The sequence below is a fragment of the Solanum dulcamara genome, chromosome 5 (assembly GCF_947179165.1).
Source record: "Solanum dulcamara chromosome 5, daSolDulc1.2, whole genome shotgun sequence".
Taxonomy (NCBI): Eukaryota; Viridiplantae; Streptophyta; class Magnoliopsida; order Solanales; family Solanaceae; genus Solanum; species Solanum dulcamara.
In genome coordinates this window covers 35,176,297-35,199,326 of record NC_077241.1, presented here as the reverse complement: position 1 = coordinate 35,199,326, position 23,030 = coordinate 35,176,297, and the positions used below count along the sequence as shown (strand labels likewise).

The 23,030-nt window shown below is 36.1% G+C and overlaps 1 protein-coding gene across 1 annotated transcript; it reads left to right on the top strand.

Moving 5' to 3' along the window:
• The first annotated feature begins 18,502 nt into the window (after window positions 1-18,502).
• Window positions 18,503-20,821, top strand: LOC129890533 (uncharacterized). Its single transcript, XM_055966071.1, has 3 exons — window positions 18,503-18,758; window positions 18,858-18,947; window positions 20,553-20,821. The coding sequence occupies exons 1-3, from the start codon at window positions 18,503-18,505 to the stop codon at window positions 20,819-20,821; spliced, it is 615 nt and encodes a 204-aa protein (XP_055822046.1).
• The last annotated feature ends 2,209 nt before the right edge of the window (window positions 20,822-23,030 follow it).

Here is a 23,030-nt window from a genome sequence, read left to right as displayed (position 1 = left end):
TTCTTTATGAACACTCTCTACGGCTCGTAACTCTGAGGAAGACTCATCAAATAGGGTCAAAGACATTTTCCTTTCTTCATCACCTGTAACTTCAAGCCATGAGAGTGTTCTACAACTCGTAGGAATTTAGACGAGCCGTAGAACTTACTCGTCTTCTTCACTTCACCCTCATTCTTTCACTTCTACTTTGATGACTTCTCTTGATGACCCATAACGCTGAAATGAGTAATTTACTTCACTCGTAGTCTTCATTTTAACTTCTTTTTTCTTTTTTTTCCTTTTGAAGATTGATATCTACGACCCGTATAAATAACGAAGAGTCGTAGGATGTGCCCGTAGACACCAAAAATTCCTTTCTTTAGTGCTGTGATTCCTCAACCATCTCTCCGACCTAGTTTTCTGTAAAATAAGCACAACTAATATCAAATATACTAACAAATACTTAGAAGTCATACACATTCTTAAGTTTAAAGCATTAAAAGTATCATACATCCACGGTACATCAACACCCTCAACTTAAAATAGTTGTTTGTCCTCAAGCGATACTACTATACTACAATGACACAATGCAAAACAATATTAGGAATGTATAGCAATCATAGTGTTATTAACTCCTGTCCCTTTCCAATTTCCATCCATGATATCATTTCAACCATTATTTCAAATCAAACTAACTTATGCGGATCAATGCTAGATACTTTAATACCAATAGACAAATTAACATGCCAAACACAACACTCACTGTTGTCATGACTATTTTGATAATGCCACTTGTGCCCTCACTAAAAAGAAGTTCCTTTTTCACTCATAAGTTGCAAATATTCTTTGAAATCAAGGACGTGTAAAGACTCACGCTCACGCAAGAAATTCAAACTTTTATGTACACTACATAAGCTTGCCCTTATTTTCAATACTTAGACTCTTAAACTATTGAATTAGGATCACTATAGGACTTTTTTGGCTTGTAACATAGTCTCAGGAATAGGTGTGGTACATTTAGATTTTAGTGACTTTGGTCCCTCCTCAGGCACTACATTAACCTTGAGTCCACATCTTACAACCCACAATTCGTTTCACTTTTTTTCTTTACTTTTTTTGCTTTTGCATTAGGTGTGGCTTTTGTTTGTTCATTTCACAGCATTTTTCTTATTCTTTGTACTTTTCAATGCTAAATCTTGCAAAACCATTTATTCGTTTTAGCCAAAAAAACTTTTTTCTTCGTTTCCACACATCTCTTTTCAAATATTTTCTTTCTTTGGTTTTCTTTTCTCATACCCCTTCTCTTTTTTCTTTCTCTCATAGTAACCAACCTCAACTTAGGTTTTTAGCCTGAGTTGAGGTGCACATTATTCTAAAAGGGACCAAGACCAAAACTAGAGATTACAGTTATGATTAGGCACATCTTGAAACACACATTTATTTGATCAAAAAGGTCTTTTAAAAGCTCATATATTTGGTTCAAAGGGTAAAACAATGTTTGGTTGGTTCTTTTAAGTCTAAGTGGACTAATTTTAAAATGGCCTATGATTCTTTCCTAATCAATAGTTCAATTATCACAGTAAGATCAATGGGGCGAGTTCTAGATTGACACAAATAGTCTGAACACACAAATACCTCACATATATTTGGCATCAAGTTTCACAATCAATCATCAATATTTGGTTCATGTTTCATTCAAAGTCATATTTTATCATACCGATTTACATCATGTCACATAAAGATCCTACATAGTCAATATATCAAAGAAACAGTCACAACATTTCAAGTAAATTTTGGAGGGTATTTGTTTTCATTTAAACCTTCTATCCATCTTGCCATAGATCCCTACTCTTATTTCACATTTACATCCTAAATATGTCAGCTCAACATAAATTAAAAAGATCTTATGGGGAAAAAGAACACAGTCAAAAACCCCCAAGGATTTAATCGAGTGTCTAGGGTACTCAGACTTTATCTAGATACTCGTGCGTTCATTCATAAACACCCCACCCCTATTAAAAAGCCTTGCATTATCCTCAATATAATATAATAAAAAGTAAAAAGTATGGGGAATAAGAAAAAAAACTTGTGGCGTATAAGTACCAAAGTCTATGTGGTGGCATCTGGGTCCATAAGTGTGGATCCCAGTGTAGAAGCATGTAGCACTACGGCAGTCTATGCATCATCATGAGAATCAACTTGTGAGCTCAAAGCTCCAATAACATACTGTCTATCTTCCTCTCACTGTATCTCCTCGGTAACTCTAGATGCCCAAGTGGCCTCCTTAATATCATGGCGCTTATTCCTTTTTTCCTTTTCCTTGCCTCATCCCTATCTGAAGTGTCATCCTTAGTACGGGGATATTTCTCTTACAATCATCATCTACAAATAAATCAAATAATTACGGTGGTTGAACAACAGGCAAAGAAAATGGTATAGGGACTGGTGTATCCAAAGATGTGACCTCCACATGTAGTACTCCAATCTCAGTCCAAATGGTAGCAATTTTGAAACTAGACAATGACTGCAACCTCACATTGACCCTCATATCAAAATTATTGATATGCGCCTTAATCTGTTGCTCTCTCTCAGCTAAGGCAGTTTCAAACTTTGCCATCATGCACTCTTCTGATTTAGTAATGGCTTTTCTGACCATGGCTTTAGCTGCTGAATCAATTGACCTAATTAGGCCTCAGTCTATGCCTATCGTTGCATCAAAGTGTGCAAGGCTTTAGCTAAGATAGTGACCAAGCTTGTGTGTTGTAGATGCAAAATACTAATAGACTAGACTACTAAGGCAGTCGAGGCAGCCTCAGATGGCTCCATGGGAGGTATCTCGAGGTCTGGGATAGCTCCTAGATCATCTTGCACAAATGGCTGAACATGCTCAAACTTTGGAAGCTGCACTGCTGGAAGGGGAGCATGTTGCTTTCCAACCAGGTTTATATCATCTTTAATGAGCCCAGGTTCTATAGTCCTATTCACTCTAATTAGTGGGCCTGCCCCTGTAATCAACGGAACAATGGCATCCTTGCACAGTTCAAATACTAGATATGAGAAAGGTATTGTGGCATTCTGCCGAATAGCCCGCTTATGTATTTCAAAAATGATAATTTTCATGCAATCAACCTCATACCCAGCCATCAAACTAGTTATTATCACAACTGTCCAGAGTAAGATAGTTATCAGCATTTGTCGGGCAGAGGTGATATCGAACAATGGCCCATTAAAATTTTACGGGGAAATTTAAGGATGCCATCTTAATTGGAGTTGGGTGTATAATGTGACCTAAGTCGTCTCTAATCTATTTACAAGGAACCAAGTGCGAGAGATACTATTTCTTTAAAGGATATTTATGAAGATGGCCATGTTGGGCATTTTTTAGCACATCCTTATACCATACAAAGGGTTCCACAACATGAAGGTTGGATTAGATGTAGAAGAAAAGATATGTTTTTACTGCCTTGTAGTGACTTCCAATAACTTGGGTGTCAAAGGAGTGACGGACGATCAATATGGGCATCACTTGGACGGTTTATGGTAGCACATCATCTTAGAGTGATAAAGGAAGCTACATCCATCAAGTAGGTGATGGCCCATCAAGCTGGGTGTCAACATGGAGGACTTGAGGCAGCACTCTTCCTAGGAGTGATGGAGGGAATGACGCCCCATCAGGTGAGTGACGGCTCATTACTTTGGGCATCACTTGAACATCAGCTAGAATGTGGCCACTTTCGTAAAGCTTTTGAGGCACTTTTGGGCTATTTTTATAATAACTAGCCAAACACTATAAATATCTAGCTTAGTCTTCATTGTTAGGTAGATGGTTTTGAATTTTCATATGATGAAACTCTTGAAATAGTGTTGTGAGCTTGGCATAAGCTTGGGTTGAACATTGCTTAGAAATGTGGGTTGCGAGGTGAATTCAATTCCCTCGAGGTCTTCGTAAGAGTTAGATGCTTCTTAGGATTAATAAAATTGAGGTTTTAGGGTTTAATATGCCATTTAATTGCTTTCGATTTCCTATTTTCTGTCTATCTATCTATCTTTATTTTCTTCTCTTTTGATTTCCTATTTTGCTCTTGCCTTCCTAGGCTGGTTTACATTATTTGGTATTAGAGCCAAGCTTAGATTTTTTGTAACGGTTCTAGTCTTGGGTTCTGGTATTGAAAGAAAATCAGAAAAAAGTGTCAAATTCATTTTTGAAGAAACCCCAATAATATTTCGTATTTTGGAGTGTTGTTTGATATTTTTAATGCTAGAATTTCATTCTCTAAGGTTAATATATTTTAGGTTTGAGATTTCACCAAGTTTAGAAAAAAAAGGTTTTTGAGTTTCCACCATTGTTGCTTAAAAGAAGCTTAAAGATCAAGAAATGAGTGTTTGATTGGGTATTGATTGGATTCTAATTTGTTGTGGGCTTTGTTCTCCATGATTAAAGGAAGCTACAGTTGAAATCTGGGCTTCATTCGAGCTGATTTGAAGAAGTTACAAATTTGAATTTATCAAGGTGTTCTTGAAGTTCTTCATAAATTTCGTGAGAGGAAGAAGCTACAAAAGGTACATTTGATCCAAAACCCTTGGAGCAAGTTTGAGAAAAAGTGTTTTTGACCCCAAAAAGGGTAAGGGTTAAGAGAAGTAGTCCCAAAGAAATTACTTTTTTAGCAAAATTTGTGAAGTCTTGAAGGGTGATAAGTAACGATGGAAGTGATGGACCATCACACATCCGATGGCCATCAGGTTCACCATCACCTTAACCAGTAGCTCACTTTTTAGACTCCTTTTTTTATAGTACAAGTGATGCATCCTCACACATCTGATGAACCGTCAGAGTCATCGTCAGTCTTATCTAGTGAGCCCATTTTTTGAGTTGTTTGTGATGGTACAAGTGACAACCCATCATACATCTGACAAACCGTCAGGCATGCCATCACCAATGTCCTTTGGCATGCCATCACCAACGTCCTTTGTTCAACTCTTATGGTATTTTTCTTGTGATATCTTACTTGATTTCTAGTTTCAATTTCTAAATTCTCTTCTCTTTGTGGTGAAGTGAGGCTCACTTTGTTGAGTATGGAAATTTTGAAATTTCGCTGCCTTATTTCGATGCCACAGCTTCTTTTGGTCATTTAGAGTGTGTTTAAAGTGATAACCCAAATTGACCTCGAAAATTTTAATTTTATCCAATTTCCATGTCTCGTTCTTAAATTTTTGCAACTAGTGTGCATTTAATACTTTTTCATACTTGAGAGTGCTAGTTCTTGTGTCCGTTTTTCATTCGTGCTAATTCTTTGTGTGCTTTTCTCATTTTAACTTCGTATATAACTTTTGATTCAAGTCCTTTTTGTTTTCATTGAGTCATCCGTCCTTCTTAAACAAAGATCCGTTCCAGCTAAGAGTAGCAATTGAAGCTTCTGAACTAACAAGGTATAAGAAATCTTTAACCTTAGTTTAGCCAATTTGAGAGGCAATCAAAGGTGTGTAAACACGAGTGTTGGTGAGGAGCTTTTAATACTTATCTTGTGCGCTCATTTTGTAGGTACAAAGGAGCTATAAGGAAGTATGTCCTCAATAGCTTTGGATACATGTGACTATGATATGGGAGACTATAATTGTAGCAATAGAGACTGTGGGTATGAAGATGATGGTGCTTATGAAGGCTATGATGATAGCCAGGATCAAGAGCCAAATGGGAATGTGAGCTACTATTTTGGAGGAGATCCTTGTGATGGTTCGTATGGTAGAGATAGAGAGGATACAACACCTAGTGATAGCCCTTATGATGACAATAATGATGGATCACATAAAAGATTTTACACTTCACACTCTGAGAGTAGAGATGGTTCCTATGATGATGATGGAACATATTACACTTCCCGCTCTGAGAATTATGATAAGCTGAGGTATAATACCCTCCTATATAAGAATTATGAGGAGCATGGCCCTAAGGCTTGTGAAAATTCATATTCTTTGTCTTTTGGTAATCCTTATCCTAGTCGAAGTGGTATGTGTGCTCATGCTCATTCAAGTCAAAGTCCTCCAATGGAAAGAATGGAGGATACATCTCCAATGTCTAAGAGTACTATATCCTCTACATTTGATTCCATTGAGCCAGTGTTGGGATATAGGAACAAAGGAAGGTATGAGAGATGTAATAGAGGTTTCACTCCCAAAATGTTTACTCACCCTACTTTTGAAGGAAAGTGTGATCCCGAAGCCTATTTTATTGGGAGTGGCAATGTGAAAGGAATTTCCAAGACCATGATTTGGATGACCTAAGGAAATTAAGGTATGACCTTGAACAGTTTAAAGGTCTTGCCTTAAGTTGGTGAATATATTTTCTTCAAGGATTTGGTGGAAATACCAATCCTTTGACATAGGGAGAATTGAAATGGATCATGAGGTTCAAGTATGTTCCCAAAGGATACACTAAGCTATTTAATGTTGACCCAAGAAGACAAGCTCTTAAAATAAAGGTTGCTATTTGTGGAGCTTTGGGGTTCGATCTTGTCCTCGATGATTGTTGCAATCTAAACTACATCACTCCATCGACTGTAGCCTATTTGAGGCTTCAACGAATATCAAACCATTATCCATACGCCATGGATGGATATAAGGTTACTGAAGCGGTAAAAGTGTCTTTCACACATGGCGAATACTATGAGGAGGTTTGGTGTGATTTAATACCTATGACCTTTTGTGACTTATGTTTAGGAGCCAATTGGTTTAACCGGCATAGGGTTCCAAACGAGGAAACATGGTCAAACCATGTTATGGATCAATGGGGAACTCATCTATTCCCTCCTCCTAAGGTGAAATATGAAAGACAAAAGATTGAGAAGAGTAAGGGAGAGCAAGTTGGAAACCTAAGAGTGGAAACAGGATAGGTTAAGTGGAGTGAAGTTAGGGGATTTCCATAATCTCAATCTAACCTTCTTCATTATCCTTATCTTTATAAGGATTCTTGTGTAGGTACAAGCGTGATGAATGAAGGGACACAAGTTCCCAAAAAAGAACCTATTATCGAAGTTGTGATTAATGTGCCTTCGGAGTGTTCCAACATTCCTAAGGGAGTTTCTTTACAAGGTAAAGAAGATCTTTCTTGCGAACGTCAAGGTACAATAGCTAAACTTAACATTTTACAAGTACAAATTTAAAAAGTATAAGTGACAACTTGTCTTTATGTGAGCCTAATGATTTTTTACCAAGTATTGATATTATACATGCTGAGGGTGTGGATACACTAGTTGATCCTATTGATGACCGAATTGATTATTCTAGTAAGATTGATTTGTATCCACTTAGTGTTGAAACCCGTCCTTTGAATGACAGTTTATAATCATGTGGTAATTGTATTGATCAACTTTTATTGAGTGTGGTTCACTAATTAAGGAATCTTGTGATGTGATTAATGAACCTCAATTTGGTGATAATATTGATCATTTGGATAGGAGTGACTCTTTGAGCATATCTGTTGTTGAAGATCCTATAATTTGTTTTGCTGAAGAGATCATATGCTTGAAAATGCTTTGGAAAAGTATTTTTGAAGTGAACTTACATGTTTTAATTCTCCTATGATGGTTTATCATTCTCTCTTCAAGTACAATATCTTGTTTGAAAATAATGAGATCACTCCTAGTGAGGTGCATAGTAGTGTGAATGATGATAACAGTGTAGTTCATGAGAGTTATACTTTTTATAGTAACCCACTATGGTATGAATACTTTCCTCCCAAAGATAGAAATATCTTCTTAAAAGATGAGAGTACTTTTATGGGGAAGGATTATGATGAGAAGGAAGGTGGTATTTGTTTTCCCACTACCTCTTCTTCTTAGTGTATTCCAATTCTTGATGGTATGACTAATGATTTTGAGTCTAATAGTAACCATACTTATGTGAACAACTTGGATGAAGTTGTTTTGCGAGATACCTTTCTCTACTATCTATTTGCATATAATGATACCCATTCTTGTTTGGGGAGTATATTTTATGTTAATAATAGTATCAATAGGGAAAATGAGAGTATCCTTGACATGATGCTATGTTATTCCTTTCCATTTGACCCAGTGTTGGCCTAAATAATGATGAGTATTATAGTAGCATTTCTTCTTTTTCATATGATTCATACTTGGTGTTACTACTTGATCATATTTGCTTCAAAGAGATATTTATGTCAATTTGTGTGCGTATTACATTGATATTTGACCCCGGTGGTGGATTGTGAGTAATTCCATTCTTGAAATTAGCTAGTGTGCTGGGTGGATTCCTAACTTGTGTGAATTTTGTTAATGACCTTACACTTAGTTGTGGTGTCTTACCTAATTTTCAAGGGGATTTGTGCTTACCTTCGTGTAGAGCCAATGTTGGTTCTTATAAATTGCCCCTATGTCAAAATATGTTTAGTAGCCAAGTGTCTTTTGCCTTGTGGAGTTACGAACCCGTGCTTCAACCATTTGATGCTTGGATATATGTTAAGTGTGTGCCACCTTGGCATTGTGATAAAATTGGTAGTACTAATGCTAACCCTCATGCCACAAGGATGTTGTTGTTGCTTGTTTTCCTTGTGGTTTTGCAAGGCTTGGATTCAAGGACAAATCCTTTTCAAAATAGGGAGTATGATGCTACCCAATACACCTCTAATCCATTTATAAGGAAACTAGTGCTAGAGCTACTAGTTCTTCAAAGCATATTTGTGAAGATGGCCATGTTGGACATTTTTTAGCACATCTTGATACCATACAAAGGGTTCCACAACATGATGGATGGATTAGAGGTAGAACAAAAGACAAGTTGTTCACTTTCTTGGAGTGACTACTGTCAACTTGGGCATCAAATGGGTGTCACTTGGATGGTTTGTGGCAGCACATCATCTTAGAGTAATGGAGGAAGTGACAACCCGTTAAGTGGGTGATGGCCCATCAAGTTGGGCGTCAACTTGGAGGACTTGAGGTATCACTCTGCCTAGGTGTGACAGAGGCAACGATGCCCATCAAGTGTATGATACCCCATCACTTTGGGCGTCACTTGAACATCAGCCAGAATGTGGCCACTTTCGTAAATCTTTTGGGCCACTTTTGGGCTATTTTTTGTAATAACTAGCCAAACACTATAAATAGCTAGGTTAGTCTTCATTCTTAGGTAGATGGTTTTGAATATTGATATGATGAAACTCTTGAAAGAGTTTTGTGAGCTTAGTACAAGCTTGGGTTGAATATTGCTTAGAAATGTGGGTTGCGAGGTGAATTCAATCCTTCGAGGTCTTCGTAAGAGTTAGGTGCTTCTTAGGATTAATATGATTGAGGTTTTAGGGTTTAATATACCCTTTAGTTGCTTTCAATTTCCTGTTTTATGTCTATTTATCTATCTTTATTTTCTTGTGTTTCGATTTTCTATTTTGTTCTTGGCTTTCTAGGTTGTTTCGTATCAACGGGATATCCAATCTGCTGCTACGCTATGCTCTTCTATATACCCTGCTACCCATCTAAGTATCTCTCCATATTGCGCTGGTCTCGCATAATATTTTTATACCTCACCACTTTCATTTTCTAATCAAACTCGGTCGTTGAGGTTGCCGGTTGAAAGTTGAGGCCGTAGAGGACCCGTTGGACTGTCTCCTCTAATAAACTAATCGGGATATCCTAGATAAATGTGGTCGAAAGTATCGGCTGCTCTAGCTCCTTCTATTTGAAAGGTGCCAATTGTTTAATCATAGTTATGTATGAAGCATAGAACTCATGTACCATATTGTTGTTGTAACTCCAAGGGTGCTTTGGCATACACTCTAGTCTTTGATGATGAAACAAATCACGAATATCTGAGACTACCTCTAACTCTATTATGATCACTTGTGGCTCGTCAGTAATAGGTCACCGTAGATTCTGACGATCATTTCTCTCTTGCCCCATTTTGTAAAAGTCAAGTATCCATAGAATGCACCACTATTTTGGTTGTCCTATGATGTGGATTGGTATGGAAGGATGCTCAGGCATCAACTTACCCTTGGGGAACACGAATCTTGAGGTAGATGGAAGGGTGTGGGTGCTGCAAATGTGTGGGGAGGGGAGGAGTCTCCGCTTTGTTCCACTGATGAGATGACAGTTTTAGAGTGCTTTGATTTGGGACATCGAACAAGGGGTGTCTCGGATTCATTTGAGTATTCCTCCTTAAACCCCTTATTGTCGACATCCATTGGTTCATCCCGTATTTATTTCTTTAGAATCTCTATAGCTTCTTTTCGTGAAATCTGTTTCTTTCCAACACCTTTTTTTGGAGTTCGTTTGGGAGGCATTGTTACCTATGGAGGAAGAATTAGTCCATGAATATAACAAGAAAAACAAGTAAAGAAAGAAATAAAGAAAAACAAAAAAATAACACTTTTTGGTTCTACGAGGGTGAATCTACAAGTTGTAGAAGAGTCTACGGCCAGTGGACTCAACTCGTAGAATCAGACTTGCAGGTTTTTAGTCTCTGATGTTTGTCTATGAGAGGACCTTACAACCCATTGAAGTTTCTACGGATCATAAGGTTCAGTCGTAGACTCAGTGCTATGCCACAGGGTTTGGGTACTTGACTTGTACGAGTCATCCCTATAGATCGTAGACAAGTCTACGACTCGTAGGATGTACTCATGCAAGTGGAGTGCCCAAACACTTATCTACTAGAATTTTATCATTTTATTTGATTTGTCCAATTTATGATCCGTAGAAGATTTTACGACCCGTAATTAGACTTGTAATACTAGTTGGTGAGAATATTGAAGAACTGATCTTGAAGTCTTCATTTACGAGGGGTAACTACAACACGTAGACTTTTCTATGACCCGTAGAAAACCTTAAAATTAAGAAAACTTCAAGGTCATTAACAATGACAATTAAAGCACAATAAAATAAGCTTAATGACCCCTTTTTATTCAATCCTTCGATTTTTAAACAACAAATGTACAACAGTCCGAGTGTCCTAATTCATATAATATTTTAACAAATCAAAGCCACGATCTCAAAACACCCAAACTTTAAAAGTTGGCCTATTTTATTGACGAGTCCTACTGACAAGATATAGAAGAACCTACAAGTCATAAGTAGAATAGTACAGGTCATTTCTTGAGAAGGTTCAACTACTGAACTTGAAAGCCCCTTGATGAGGGGTAACTAAGCCTCGTAGAATTATCTACAACTCGTAGAAAAATGCCGACTGAAAAAATCTTCAATTTTAATGGGTGATCTTACACAGGAAGAACCACAATCAAGTTCAATCACCCCCATAATGAGTCAGTTTAACCACAATTTCATTAATAACGCAGACCCCAGTAAATACCTTAGCGCAATAATTAAATTTTGAAATCTCAAAAACCTTAACTAGGCAACAATTGTTCTTTATAGTATCCACTACACTATGAAATCAAATCTGACATGGTTGAAATAAAATAGCATAGAGAGATAAACTTACCATAATTTGATCCTTGGAGTTTTGTTTTTATGATGGTACTTTTGACACAGTGAAGTGCTTTGGGTACTGAGTTGTCTGACTATGTTAGGGCTTCAATGAGGGAATGGACTGCTGGGTGGCTTTGTCAAAGATGAGAATTTGGAGAGGTTGTTTTTGGAGGAAGGTGAACAATGGGGGTTTGATGTGTAGGAAACATTTGAACAATTTTTTGAAATTCCCCTTTTTTATATCATTTATCACGGGTCGGGTCAGTTATATTTTCTATAAAATAGTTGGTTACGACTTGTAATACTTATTACAGGTCATAAACTAGCTTTGTTAATCACCTTAACACTTAGACTAATGAAGACAAAACATACCTAGAGTCAACGAGAGTAGGCTACGACTCATAGAAATTTCTATGGGCTGTAGAGTAAATCGTAGACTGAAACCTGCATTATGTTTTGAATCTGGAGTTTGATGAGTTAATTTTATGAGCCGTAGAAGTTTCTACTACCCGTACAAATGACTTATAAGTCTCTCTGAGTCCTTTTTAGTTTAAAGTATTTTCCATTCGACATGGGAATGTACTCAACCTTTGGCCTATTTTTTTAATGCTTTTTGTGACTCTAATTCGACACGGACCCAAACAAAGTCTATGCAATCCTAAAAACTAACACGAATAGAAAGACAAATAAAATTAAACCAAATGAAATAAATAAAAATAAATTGGGTTGCCTCCCAATTAGTGCTTGATTTAACGTCGCTGCACGATGTAGATATGCTTAGTTACTCAGACTTCACTAAGCTTCCATACTTCCACAGTTTTGATTTCATCCTCTATGCCCATGTATGTTTTGATTCGTTGACCATTAACTTTGAATATTGTACAATCTTTCTTTTCTAACTCGATTGTACCATGTGGAAAAACTTCACTAACTCGGAGCGGTCCTAACCATTTTGACTTAAGTTTGCCAGGAAATAAGCGTATCTTTGAGTTGAAAAGAAGGACCAAGTCTCTAGGGCACAAATGTTAGCTTTTCATTCTTTTGGTTGTGGTATTTCTTCATTCGCTCGTTGTACAAGGTTTTTCTTTCATATGCATTTAGGCAAAACTTGTCAAGCTTATTTATTTGATTCATCCTTTGTTTAGATGAGGTATCCCAATTCATGTTCACTTTCTTCAACGCCCACATAGCTTTGTGTACCAACTCTACGGAGCAGATGACAAGATTTCCCAAAGACAAGTTGATAAGGCGATATACCTATGGGAGTCTTGAATGCAGTGCGCTAAGCCCATAAAACGTCATTAAGCTTCCTTGACTAATCCTTTCTATTTGCGATCATCGTCTTTGCAAGTATTTACTTGATTTCATGATTGGAGAATTCAACTTGTCCACTAGTTTGTGGATGAAAAGGAGTTGCTACACTATGTCAAACCTCATATTTTTCAAGTAACATTTTGAAAAATTGATTGCAAATATGGGAACCTCCATCGCTGATTATTGCCCTTGGTGTACCAAATCTTTAGAATATATTTTGCTTGAGGAGGGCGGTTACTCTTCTTACTTTATTATTGGGAAGTGTATCAATTTCTACCTATTTAGACACATAGTCAACCACAAAGAGGATGTATTTTATTCCACTAGAACTCACAAAAGGCCCCATGAAGTCAATTCCCCATACATAGAACAATTCAGTGACAAGAATAGGAGTGAGTGGAAGATCATGTTTCCTTGAAATTCCTTCTTCCCTTTGTCAATGATCACAAGACTTGGCGAAATTATGAGCGTCTTGATGAATTATTGGCCAGTAGTACCCACATTGTAGAATCTTGTAGGCTATATGAATACTACTATGATGGCCTCCAACAGGCGACAAATGGAAAGCTTCCAAGATACTTATCATCTCTACTTTGGGTATACAACGACAAATAATCCCATCGGCACAAACACAAAACAAGTATAGTTCTTCCCAAAAGAGCTTCTTCACATTAGATATGAACTTGAGGCATTGGTGAGCATTCAAATCTAATGGCACTATATCACTCACCAAATATATAGCAACATTGGCAAACCATGGAATTAAGTCGTGTGATATTTCCAACACTTGTTCGTCCAGAAAGGTGTCATCAATCTCGACTCCATCTTCCAACTTTAACATCTCCTCTTCTTCAAGTCTAGAGAGATGGTCTACAACTTAGTTTTCTATTCCTTTTCAGTCTTTCACTTCAAAGTCAAACTCTTGTAACAGCAATACCCAATGAATAAGCCTCGGCTTGGCATCTTTTTTTGCCATGAGATATCTAAACTTCTTAAAAGCGAATACAACTGCAAGAAACTCTTGTTTGGTCATGGTGTAGTTTTTTTGAGCAATATTAAGGTCTTTTCTAGCATAGTATATGGGATGTAGAATCTTCTCGCGCCTTTGTCCCAATACTATGACAAGTGCTACTCCAATTGCATCACACATGACTTCGAATGGATGTTCCCAATCCGGTGCAATAATGATAGGAGTCGATACTAACCTTTTCTTCAACTCTTCGAATGATTTTAGACAGGCCTCACTAAAACAAACTTCATCTCCTTCTCTAGTAGTTTGCACAAAGGATGAGCTATTTTGGAGAAGTCTTTGATGAAGGACAATAAAATCTAGCATATCCCAAAATACTTCGAATACCTTTAACGGAGTTAGGAGGGGCTAACTTTATGATTAACTAAATCTTTTCTCAATCTACTTCATTGCCTTTATTTGAGAATGAGGTTACACTTTCATACCTTTTTGGTACATCTTGGAGATGAGTCAAGCAATCATCGAATGAGTCACCAACCACTAAAAAATCATCCATTAAAACTTCAATTGTATCTTCCACCATGTCTGAAAACATAGATGTCAAGCAATGTTGAAAAGTTGTTGGTGCATTACACAATCTGAATGTATCCTTTTGAAAGTGAATATCCCATATGGACATGTGAAACTGGTTTTTTTCTCTTGGTCTTCGGGTTCTATAGAGATCTAATTGTAGCCCGAATATCCATCAAGAAAATAGTACCATACATTGTGATAACGCTCAATTACACCACTCAAAAGAGATATAGATGATCGTTAGTAGTATATTTTACCTAACTAAGAGTCGGGGTCGAACTCATAAAGAATAGATTGAAACAAGTTCTATTACCTATCACTATTCAGTGGTAGTGGCTACTTCCCAAAAATAAACTTGCATAAAGTAAAAGAGGGAGGTTTTAATTTTAATTTAGAACAAAATAGTAATGCGGTGACAAAAAAACAAGATTGAAGTTGTAAACTATATGAAAACTAGACTAGGATTGTGTTCCCCATGAATTGTATGTTAATAGGCTAATCGTATTCATGATATCGTTCATTGTATTGCATACAAAATCTAGCTAGTTGGGTAACATCTAATTCACCTCCTGATCCTTCTTAGACATATCTTATTCATCTCCTACTGGTCTCAGAATGTATATTTTACTAACCCTCTCCCTGGATCTCAGAGTACTATCTCCTCCCAATCTCAAGTAATTTAAATGAAGTTTATCCTCTCTTTCGAAGCCAGACTCTTCAAATTTCTATTGTGAAGTATTTTCCTGATCACTACCTCCCTCTCGGGAAAGTAATGAATACGGGCAAGTTCTTAATGCGTGCACTCACTAAGAAATACTTTTGAATGAAAAACTGATAATACATGCAAAAACAATTATAATACATAAGTCTCTTAGTCTAAATTCATATGTATGGAGATTATTTCTGGTGATTAAGGTGAGGTGTAGACTTTGTCAAATAGTTCCGATGCCGACAGACAGTCGTTTAGCCAATGATAGGCGTTTTAGACTGTAAGGTAGTTTATTTGATGAAATTTTGTAAAATCCAAAATCCTTAATTTAATATCCTTGTTATAATTCCATAATTATGCTTTCTGACTTAGAAATATATGTTCTATAATTTGTTCATAACCTCCTTAAGAACTTACTATTACTATCATTTATCATCTTGCATAATATAATCAAAGGCATACCTTCTTAAATGAATAATCATCAGTATACTGTCAATAGCGTTAATTTGTCTATCTCTAAGGTAGAAAATGATTTGCAAAACTGGTCTATTCCAAAAGAACCTTTAGAAAAGATTTACCAATTAGGAAATTTTTCACTCTTCAAAAAATATAATATTAAGACATGTGAGTCTACTATTGCTATTAACAATTGCCTTGAAACAATCAAGTTATTAATTGCTAATGATATCTATAGATACCAGAAGGAATTTAAGTTCCTTCATATTGGTCTTGTTCAAGTAGCTGTTAAACCGCTTTTCCGTAAAGGTCTGAATATCCCTATTTGTCTGCTGCTTAGAGATGATAAACTACTCAACTTTGATGATTCTCTGTTAGGAGTCTTAGAAAGTAACCTCGCGAATGGCTCGGTATACTTTAATTGTTATCCCAATTTCTCGGTCGATATCCATGATCCATACATTATGGATACCTTGACACTTAATGTCAAAACCAAGAATATGAATAGTAAAGCCGACACTAGAGAAATAATTGTAATATATAGGGTATATTACAAGATTATGAAAACCACTATTGCCCCAAAGGCTATATCTACTAGTGTCAAAGGAGTCACCATGCTCATGGAAGCAAACCAAGAGCACAGTACTACCTTCGTCCCTAGGCTTCTAAAATGGGACGACATCTTGACTGACGAAGAATGGAAATTTGATTCCATCACCAACCCTTTACCTATTCAACCCGATAGATCTCAAATCGACAGGGTTATTCAATTTCCAGATGGATCTATTAACCTTAAGTTTTTAAGATCCAACTCTTACAGTCAAGCTTCTTCAAGTAGAAGAATGTCTTCAGCTAGACCTTCTTCCTTTTGCCCCCCGAGAGGGAGACGATTCATCCAACGAACCTGCTGATCATGGAAAAGTCCATGGAGTAGACTTCTCAGGAACCATCCCAAAAGTCTATTATGAAACGACCCCGGAAAGTCCCACTCTTAGTGACATGAAACCAGATCATAAGAGAAAAGACTCCATAGGTGTCTTAACTTCCGATGATACCTTTGTCCCCGACAAAAGGAAGATTAACAATTGGTGGAAACTTCCTAAACACCACAAGAAACTTGACTGGTACAAAACTGAAATTGAATTTTTCAAATGGGTTGAACATTCGGGACAAATAGATGATACCAATTCATCCCTCCAAGTCCTTGTTAACAAATGGTACACTAGAGAACAGGTGATAGAAAGTGTTACTCCTCCTTTAGAAGGACTTAGTATTCCTTATAGGAAAAATATCCTCAAAGCATCTCCCTTCAAAAAACCTATTGAAAAGGATACCTCTCTTCCCACATGAGCTGATATCAACAGCATTTACGAACAAAATAACTACACCAATCAGGTTCTTCACATAGTATCTAGACAAATAGAAGAATCCAAAAGTAGCAGTTATAAAGGAATTTCCCAAATAGTAAACAAACCTAGTACTTCTTACAATAATCCTCAAATTGAGACTAACCCCATATTTAAGATCCCAGAACTTTCTAGGGAAGATTTTCCTAAATTAGAAAATCCTCTTAGTCAATCCAATGACATTCTTGAAAGAATCAATGACCAGCTCTCCAAAATCAATATTACCAAAGGAGACCAAGTGAAAGCTATCACCCTAAATTCTTCTGAGAGTAGATATCCCAATAGAAGGAATTACTACCCTAGACCCTCCTTTCCTGATATGCAGTTCGAAGAAGACACTTTCCACCCTTTAGGGGACACAGATGGCCATGGAATTCAAGAATGGAATATTAACGGAATGGCAGAAGGCCAAATCTATAATAGACTCCAAGAAATGGGGATGAATATCACTGCGTACAAAATGAAAGGTTGCACTGATAAAAATACAGTCGTTCGTCTTATTGCCAGTTTCACAGGAACATTGAAATGTTGGTGGGATAATTATCTCACTGAGCAAAACAAGGCTGAAATCTTCAATGCTGTCACTACTAAAAGAACTGTTAAAGTAGAACACGGAGTAGAAACTGCTTTTGAAACGGTAGTAGAAGATGCGACGGCCACTCTCGTTTATTGTATCGCAAAACACTTTGTAGGAGAACCTAAACTCTTCCAAGATAGGAGCCTTGAAATCCTTAACAATCTTTATTGTAAAAAACTGACTGACTTTAGATGGTACAAAGACATGTTTATCAACAAAGTCATGATCAGATCAGATTGCAATAATGATTATTGGAAGGAAAGATTTCTCAGTGGTCTATCCCCACACTTTGCCGAAAAGGTAAGATCCAAAATCAGAGATAGATGCGAAGGAAAAATACCATATCCTCATCTCTCCTATGGGGATCTCATAAGTCTCATAAATGTTACAGCTATGAAACTCTGCACAGATCTTAAGTTAAGAGCACAACTTAAGAAAGAACAGAAAACCTACTCCTCAGAACTAGGCAGTTTCTGTCAAGATTTTGGATTCCCAACATTAACACGCCCTTCTTCCAAAAAACTAGGAAAAAGGGAAAGAACTTCTTCTAATAACTCTAGCAGGGGAAGATCCTCCAAAAAAAGAGAACATAGAGATAAACCTAAAAGAAGGTTCAAGAAAAGAACCTCTAAAGGATCATCTTCTGAAGATACCTGCTGGACATGTGGAAAGAAAGGACATAGATCTAGTGAATGTCCCAGAAACAAGAAGAAGAAAAACAAGGTAAATCTACTAGAAGTAGATGAAGAAACTAAGAAAAAACTCTTCACCATTATTGAAGAAGAAGAATCTGAGTATGGTTCAGACTACCCCTCTGAAGGAGAAAGTGATGATGAATTTTTAAATGTCGCTCACGACAACCAGACAGAAGAAGATTCAGAATGCAACTGCAATGGAGCATTTTGCATGTGTGATAGGAAATCTGTCAATGTTATATCTGAGAATTCGGTAGAAACTTTATTTTCTACTATCGAACATATTCAAGATGAAGATGCTAGGAGAAAGTACCTCCTTCAACTACAGAAGCTAGTTACCAGGTAGAAAGAAGAAAGGCCCGAAGTAACTCCCTTTAGCATGAAACAAATCATGGGAAGATTTGATTCCAAGAAGGAAGAACCTTCTATAGATTTATTAAGAGGAGAAGTAAAAATTCTCAAGAATGAAATCAGAGAAGTCAAAGCAAGACTTCACAAAATTGAGATTGAAAATCTCACTACTCAACTTCACAAAGAAACTACCAGTCAAGAAAAACCTTCCAAAGCCATCCTTACAGAAGAAACTGATTCTGACTCTGAAACAAAATCCCACAGGATTGTATCTGATGCAGGTAAATCTGACGCAGGTATAAAAATTATTACTAAAATAAGACCTCAGAGTTCCCATATATTAATAAAATTTGTTGTAAACAATGATTTCATTCTTAACAAAATTGTCTTGTTAGACAGTGGTGCTGATAGAAACTGCATTGTTGAAGGATTGATACCTACAAAATACCTTACTAAGGGAACTACAAAATTATACAGCGCCACAGGTGAGCATATCTTGATTAATTATAAACTCTCTGATGCCCATATTTGCAATAATGGTATTTGTCTTACTAATGATTTTGTTATTACAAAAAAAATTAATGAAGATATTATTTTGGAAATACCTTTTATTACTCAAATCAAACCATATCTTTCAGATTTTGATGTCATACGGACAAAAATCTTGGGAAAAGAAATTGCATTTCCTTTTATCAAAACTCTTTCTCAAGAAGAAAGTAAACTTCTTCATAAACAAACAGCCTTTAAAATAAATCTTATTTCTCAGCAGATTTATTTTCTTAAAGAAGATATAAAAATTAAGCAAATTGAGCAAATTTTAAAAATCCCGAGAATGGTTTCTAAGATTACCAACCTCCAAAAAACTTTTGAAAAAGAAATTTGCTCCGATTTCCCTAATACATTTTGGGATAGAAAATCCCACATGATTGATCTCCCGTATATTGATGGATTCAATGAAAAGGCCATTTCTACGAAATTTAGGCTAATTCAAATGAACCATGAATTAATGGAAATTTGTAAAAAAGAAATTAATACTATGTTGGCTAATAAAATTATTAGACCTTCTAAATCTCCTTGGAGCTGTTCAGCCTTTTATGTTAACAATGCAGCTGAAAAGGAAAGAGGATCTCCTAGACTAGTTATCAACTACAAACCTCTTAACACAGCTTTGAAATGGATCAAGTATCCAATTCCTAACAAAAGAGATCTCTTGAAAAGAACTTATAAGGCTAATATTTACAGTAAATTTGATATGAAATTAGGATTTTGGCAAATACAAATTGCTGAAAAAGATAAATACAAAACTGCTTTCAATGTCCCGTTTGGACAATATGAATGGAATGTAATGCCTTTTGTGTTAAAAAATGCCCCTTCAGAATTTCAAAATGTCATGAATTCTATTTTTAACCATATCAGCCATATATCTATTGTTTATATAGATGATGTATTAATCTTCTCTGAGGACATTGATTCTCATTTCAAACATCTTAACATTTTTTATAACATTGTTAAGAAGAATGGCCTTGTAGTTAGTGCTAAAAAGATTAAACTTTTTCAAACAAAAATTAGGTTTCTTGGTCATGATTTATATCAAGGCACATATAAACCTATTTGTAGAGGTAATGGCTATCACTGCTGTTGTTAATATTAAAAGAATGGTAAAAACTCTCCCATGTCTAGGAATTCCCAATCCTAGTTATTTTATGATTGTAGAAACTGACGCCTCTGATAATGGCTATGGTGGGATTCTTAAACAAAAAAGATCCCCAGAAACACCTGAACAATTAGTAAGATATACATCTGGGATCTGGAACTCTGCACAAAAAAATTATAGTACTGTCAAAAAGGAAGTTTTGTCCATAGTCCTTTGTATCACTAAGTTTCAAGATGATCTTATTAATAAATAATTCTTTCTTAGAGTAGATTGTAAATCTGCTAAAGATATCCTGCAAAAGGATGTTAAAAATCTTGTCTCAAAACAAATCTTTGCCAGATGGCAGGCATTACTATCTAGCTTTGATTTTCAGATTGAATATCTTAAGGGAGAAGATAATTCTCTCCCAGATTTTCTAACCAGAGAATTTTTGCAGGGAAAAACATGAGGCCAGGAGCGCCAGTAGCCAAAGGACCCTTTAAAGGGAAAGAAGTGGCCGCTAAACCTACTACGGCTAAACCATTCAACATCCGACCTGAAATTACAGGATCTTCCAATCGTTATTCAGCTTTAGCCCAACTACCACCTATAAATCCTTTCGTAGTCCCTCCATTACCTCCAAGCATGTCTTCAAACATGCTTGTTATGAAGAAACCTTTTGCTCAAACCCCAGAGCCAAGCTCCCTCTCTCCTTCAGGAAAATAGAGATTTTCCCAAACGCAAACCAAAGACAGTTATACCATGAAAGCTCCTGAGAGCTTTGCTGAAGCAGTAACCCCTATCGCTTCTCCTTCCAAAACTAAAGAAAAAGAAAAATTCAATCTTATTTCTTTACAGGTTATCCCAATCTTGGCCCTAGATAAGGAGTACGAGAACTTTGAAATCAAACATCTTCTGAAACCTCTGTATACAAACAGGAACTATGTGGATACTGAAAGCCCTCTTAAAACTATATTATTCTATGAGTTCATCTTAGTAGACACTGGATCTATTGAGATAGAACATGAACTAGCAGATAAAAACAATCCGGATAGCATCGCCTATTCAAAATTCACTATTAAAAAGATTTTAACCCCTTTTGAATGGCAAGTTGATCATCTACATACACCCATCAATTTCTCTAGAGAACATAGGCCCCAGAGTTACAACTGGTGGGACTATAAACAAGCTTGGTTTAACTTTATGTACTTACGACCCTCATCACATACGTGGTTTATAAAGTATAGCCCTGAATTAGCCAGATCCGTCATCCCAAATGGTTCTATGAATGGTGGCAGTGTTTCGGAGGAAACCACCAAACTTTGCCGAAATTATTTTCAGAAAAATTCAATCAATTTCAAATTGATCAAGGTATCTCTACTTTACCAGAACACATTCAATTGTGTAAATATTTTATTCAAAAAAGAATTTCATATATTTTAAGTTGGACTTTTAAAATCAGTGAATTTGAAAGAATTAAGTATTTATCCAAAGAGATCCTTATCAAAGGATGATCTCCGGCCCCTAAAGAAACTCAATCAACTTCTTTAAGAAGTTCTTCTATTATTCATAAATCACCAAAGAGTGATCTAAAGAAAAGACTTGAAAAGGCCTTATCAGAATTGGAAAACAGTAATGAAGACGAAGTCCTTCAGCTTCTTGAAGAAGCCTCTTCTCAAAGTAACGACAATGGGGACACGTTAAATCCTAAAGGAATTGCCAGGGCCTATCTAAATCTATTTGATTAAAATCCTAATTGAGTGTTTTAAAACACGGAATAATTAGTCTTCCAAATAGAGATACAAAGTATCAGAATTATTATGGAAAAAAAAGATGAATCTCTAAAAGAGATGGAATATCCTTTGATTTAATCAAAATGAGCCCACCGAAAGTTATTTAACTTATTCAGAAAAGAAAGCAAGCTCCCGACAAGCTTTTGACCACACAAAAGAAGTGGACCCCTGAAGATAGACGTCCACCAACCAATGGACCCCTCCTAAAGATAAGGAAATCTGCAACAGCCAATCAAAAGAAGGCCTTTTGGATTCCCATTATCTCTTCTAGTCTATATAAAGACTTGTATCATTTTATTACAAGACATCAGAAAATTTACACTACAAATTTCTCTTAGTCTTGCTCATCTGTAATCATGTTTGCAATTGTTATGAGACAACAGACTTTATATAAGGACCCCATATTTCGAGCCCCCACCTAAAGTCCACATTCGATGCTAAGTAAAATCTCACAGAATACATGCATTGCATAGAAATCATAATTTCATATATCATAGTCATTATCATAGGTTTGAAATCATAGAGTAGCTCGTCATCATAACAAACTTCTAATGTGAGAATTGTCCTTTTATCACTACAATCATATTTGCATAATTCATATTAGTTGGCCTTAGCTTACCACATATGGCCCTAATTCACCTTACTTCCTAACTTGCATGAAAATCATCCTTCAAAACATACTTATAGTCCATGATCATAATTGAAATACATACTCATAATTCATACTTAGAAATTCATGATCATAACTTATACTTCTAATCAAGGTAAGGCATGAATGCATGATCAATTGATTCAAAAATCATGTAATTGAATTGAAAACATGCATGATCATAAACTTTATATCAGCCCATACATAATTCATATAGATAATATCATTAGGAAGTATAATTGAAAATAGTCATCATTTTCACCATGTACCCTAGAGATCAAAATAGGAGGATTCATTGAAAAACTCTTTAATTTAATGCAATAGCCATCAATTTATATCAAAATAGACTCATGATCATACTTTGAATCAAAATTCATGCAATAGGAATAGAGATCATAAAACTCATAAAATATCAAACTTTAATTTGATAGAAAACCTTGAGAAATTAATTGGGCTTCATGGATGAAAGAATCCATGAATCAATACTCACATA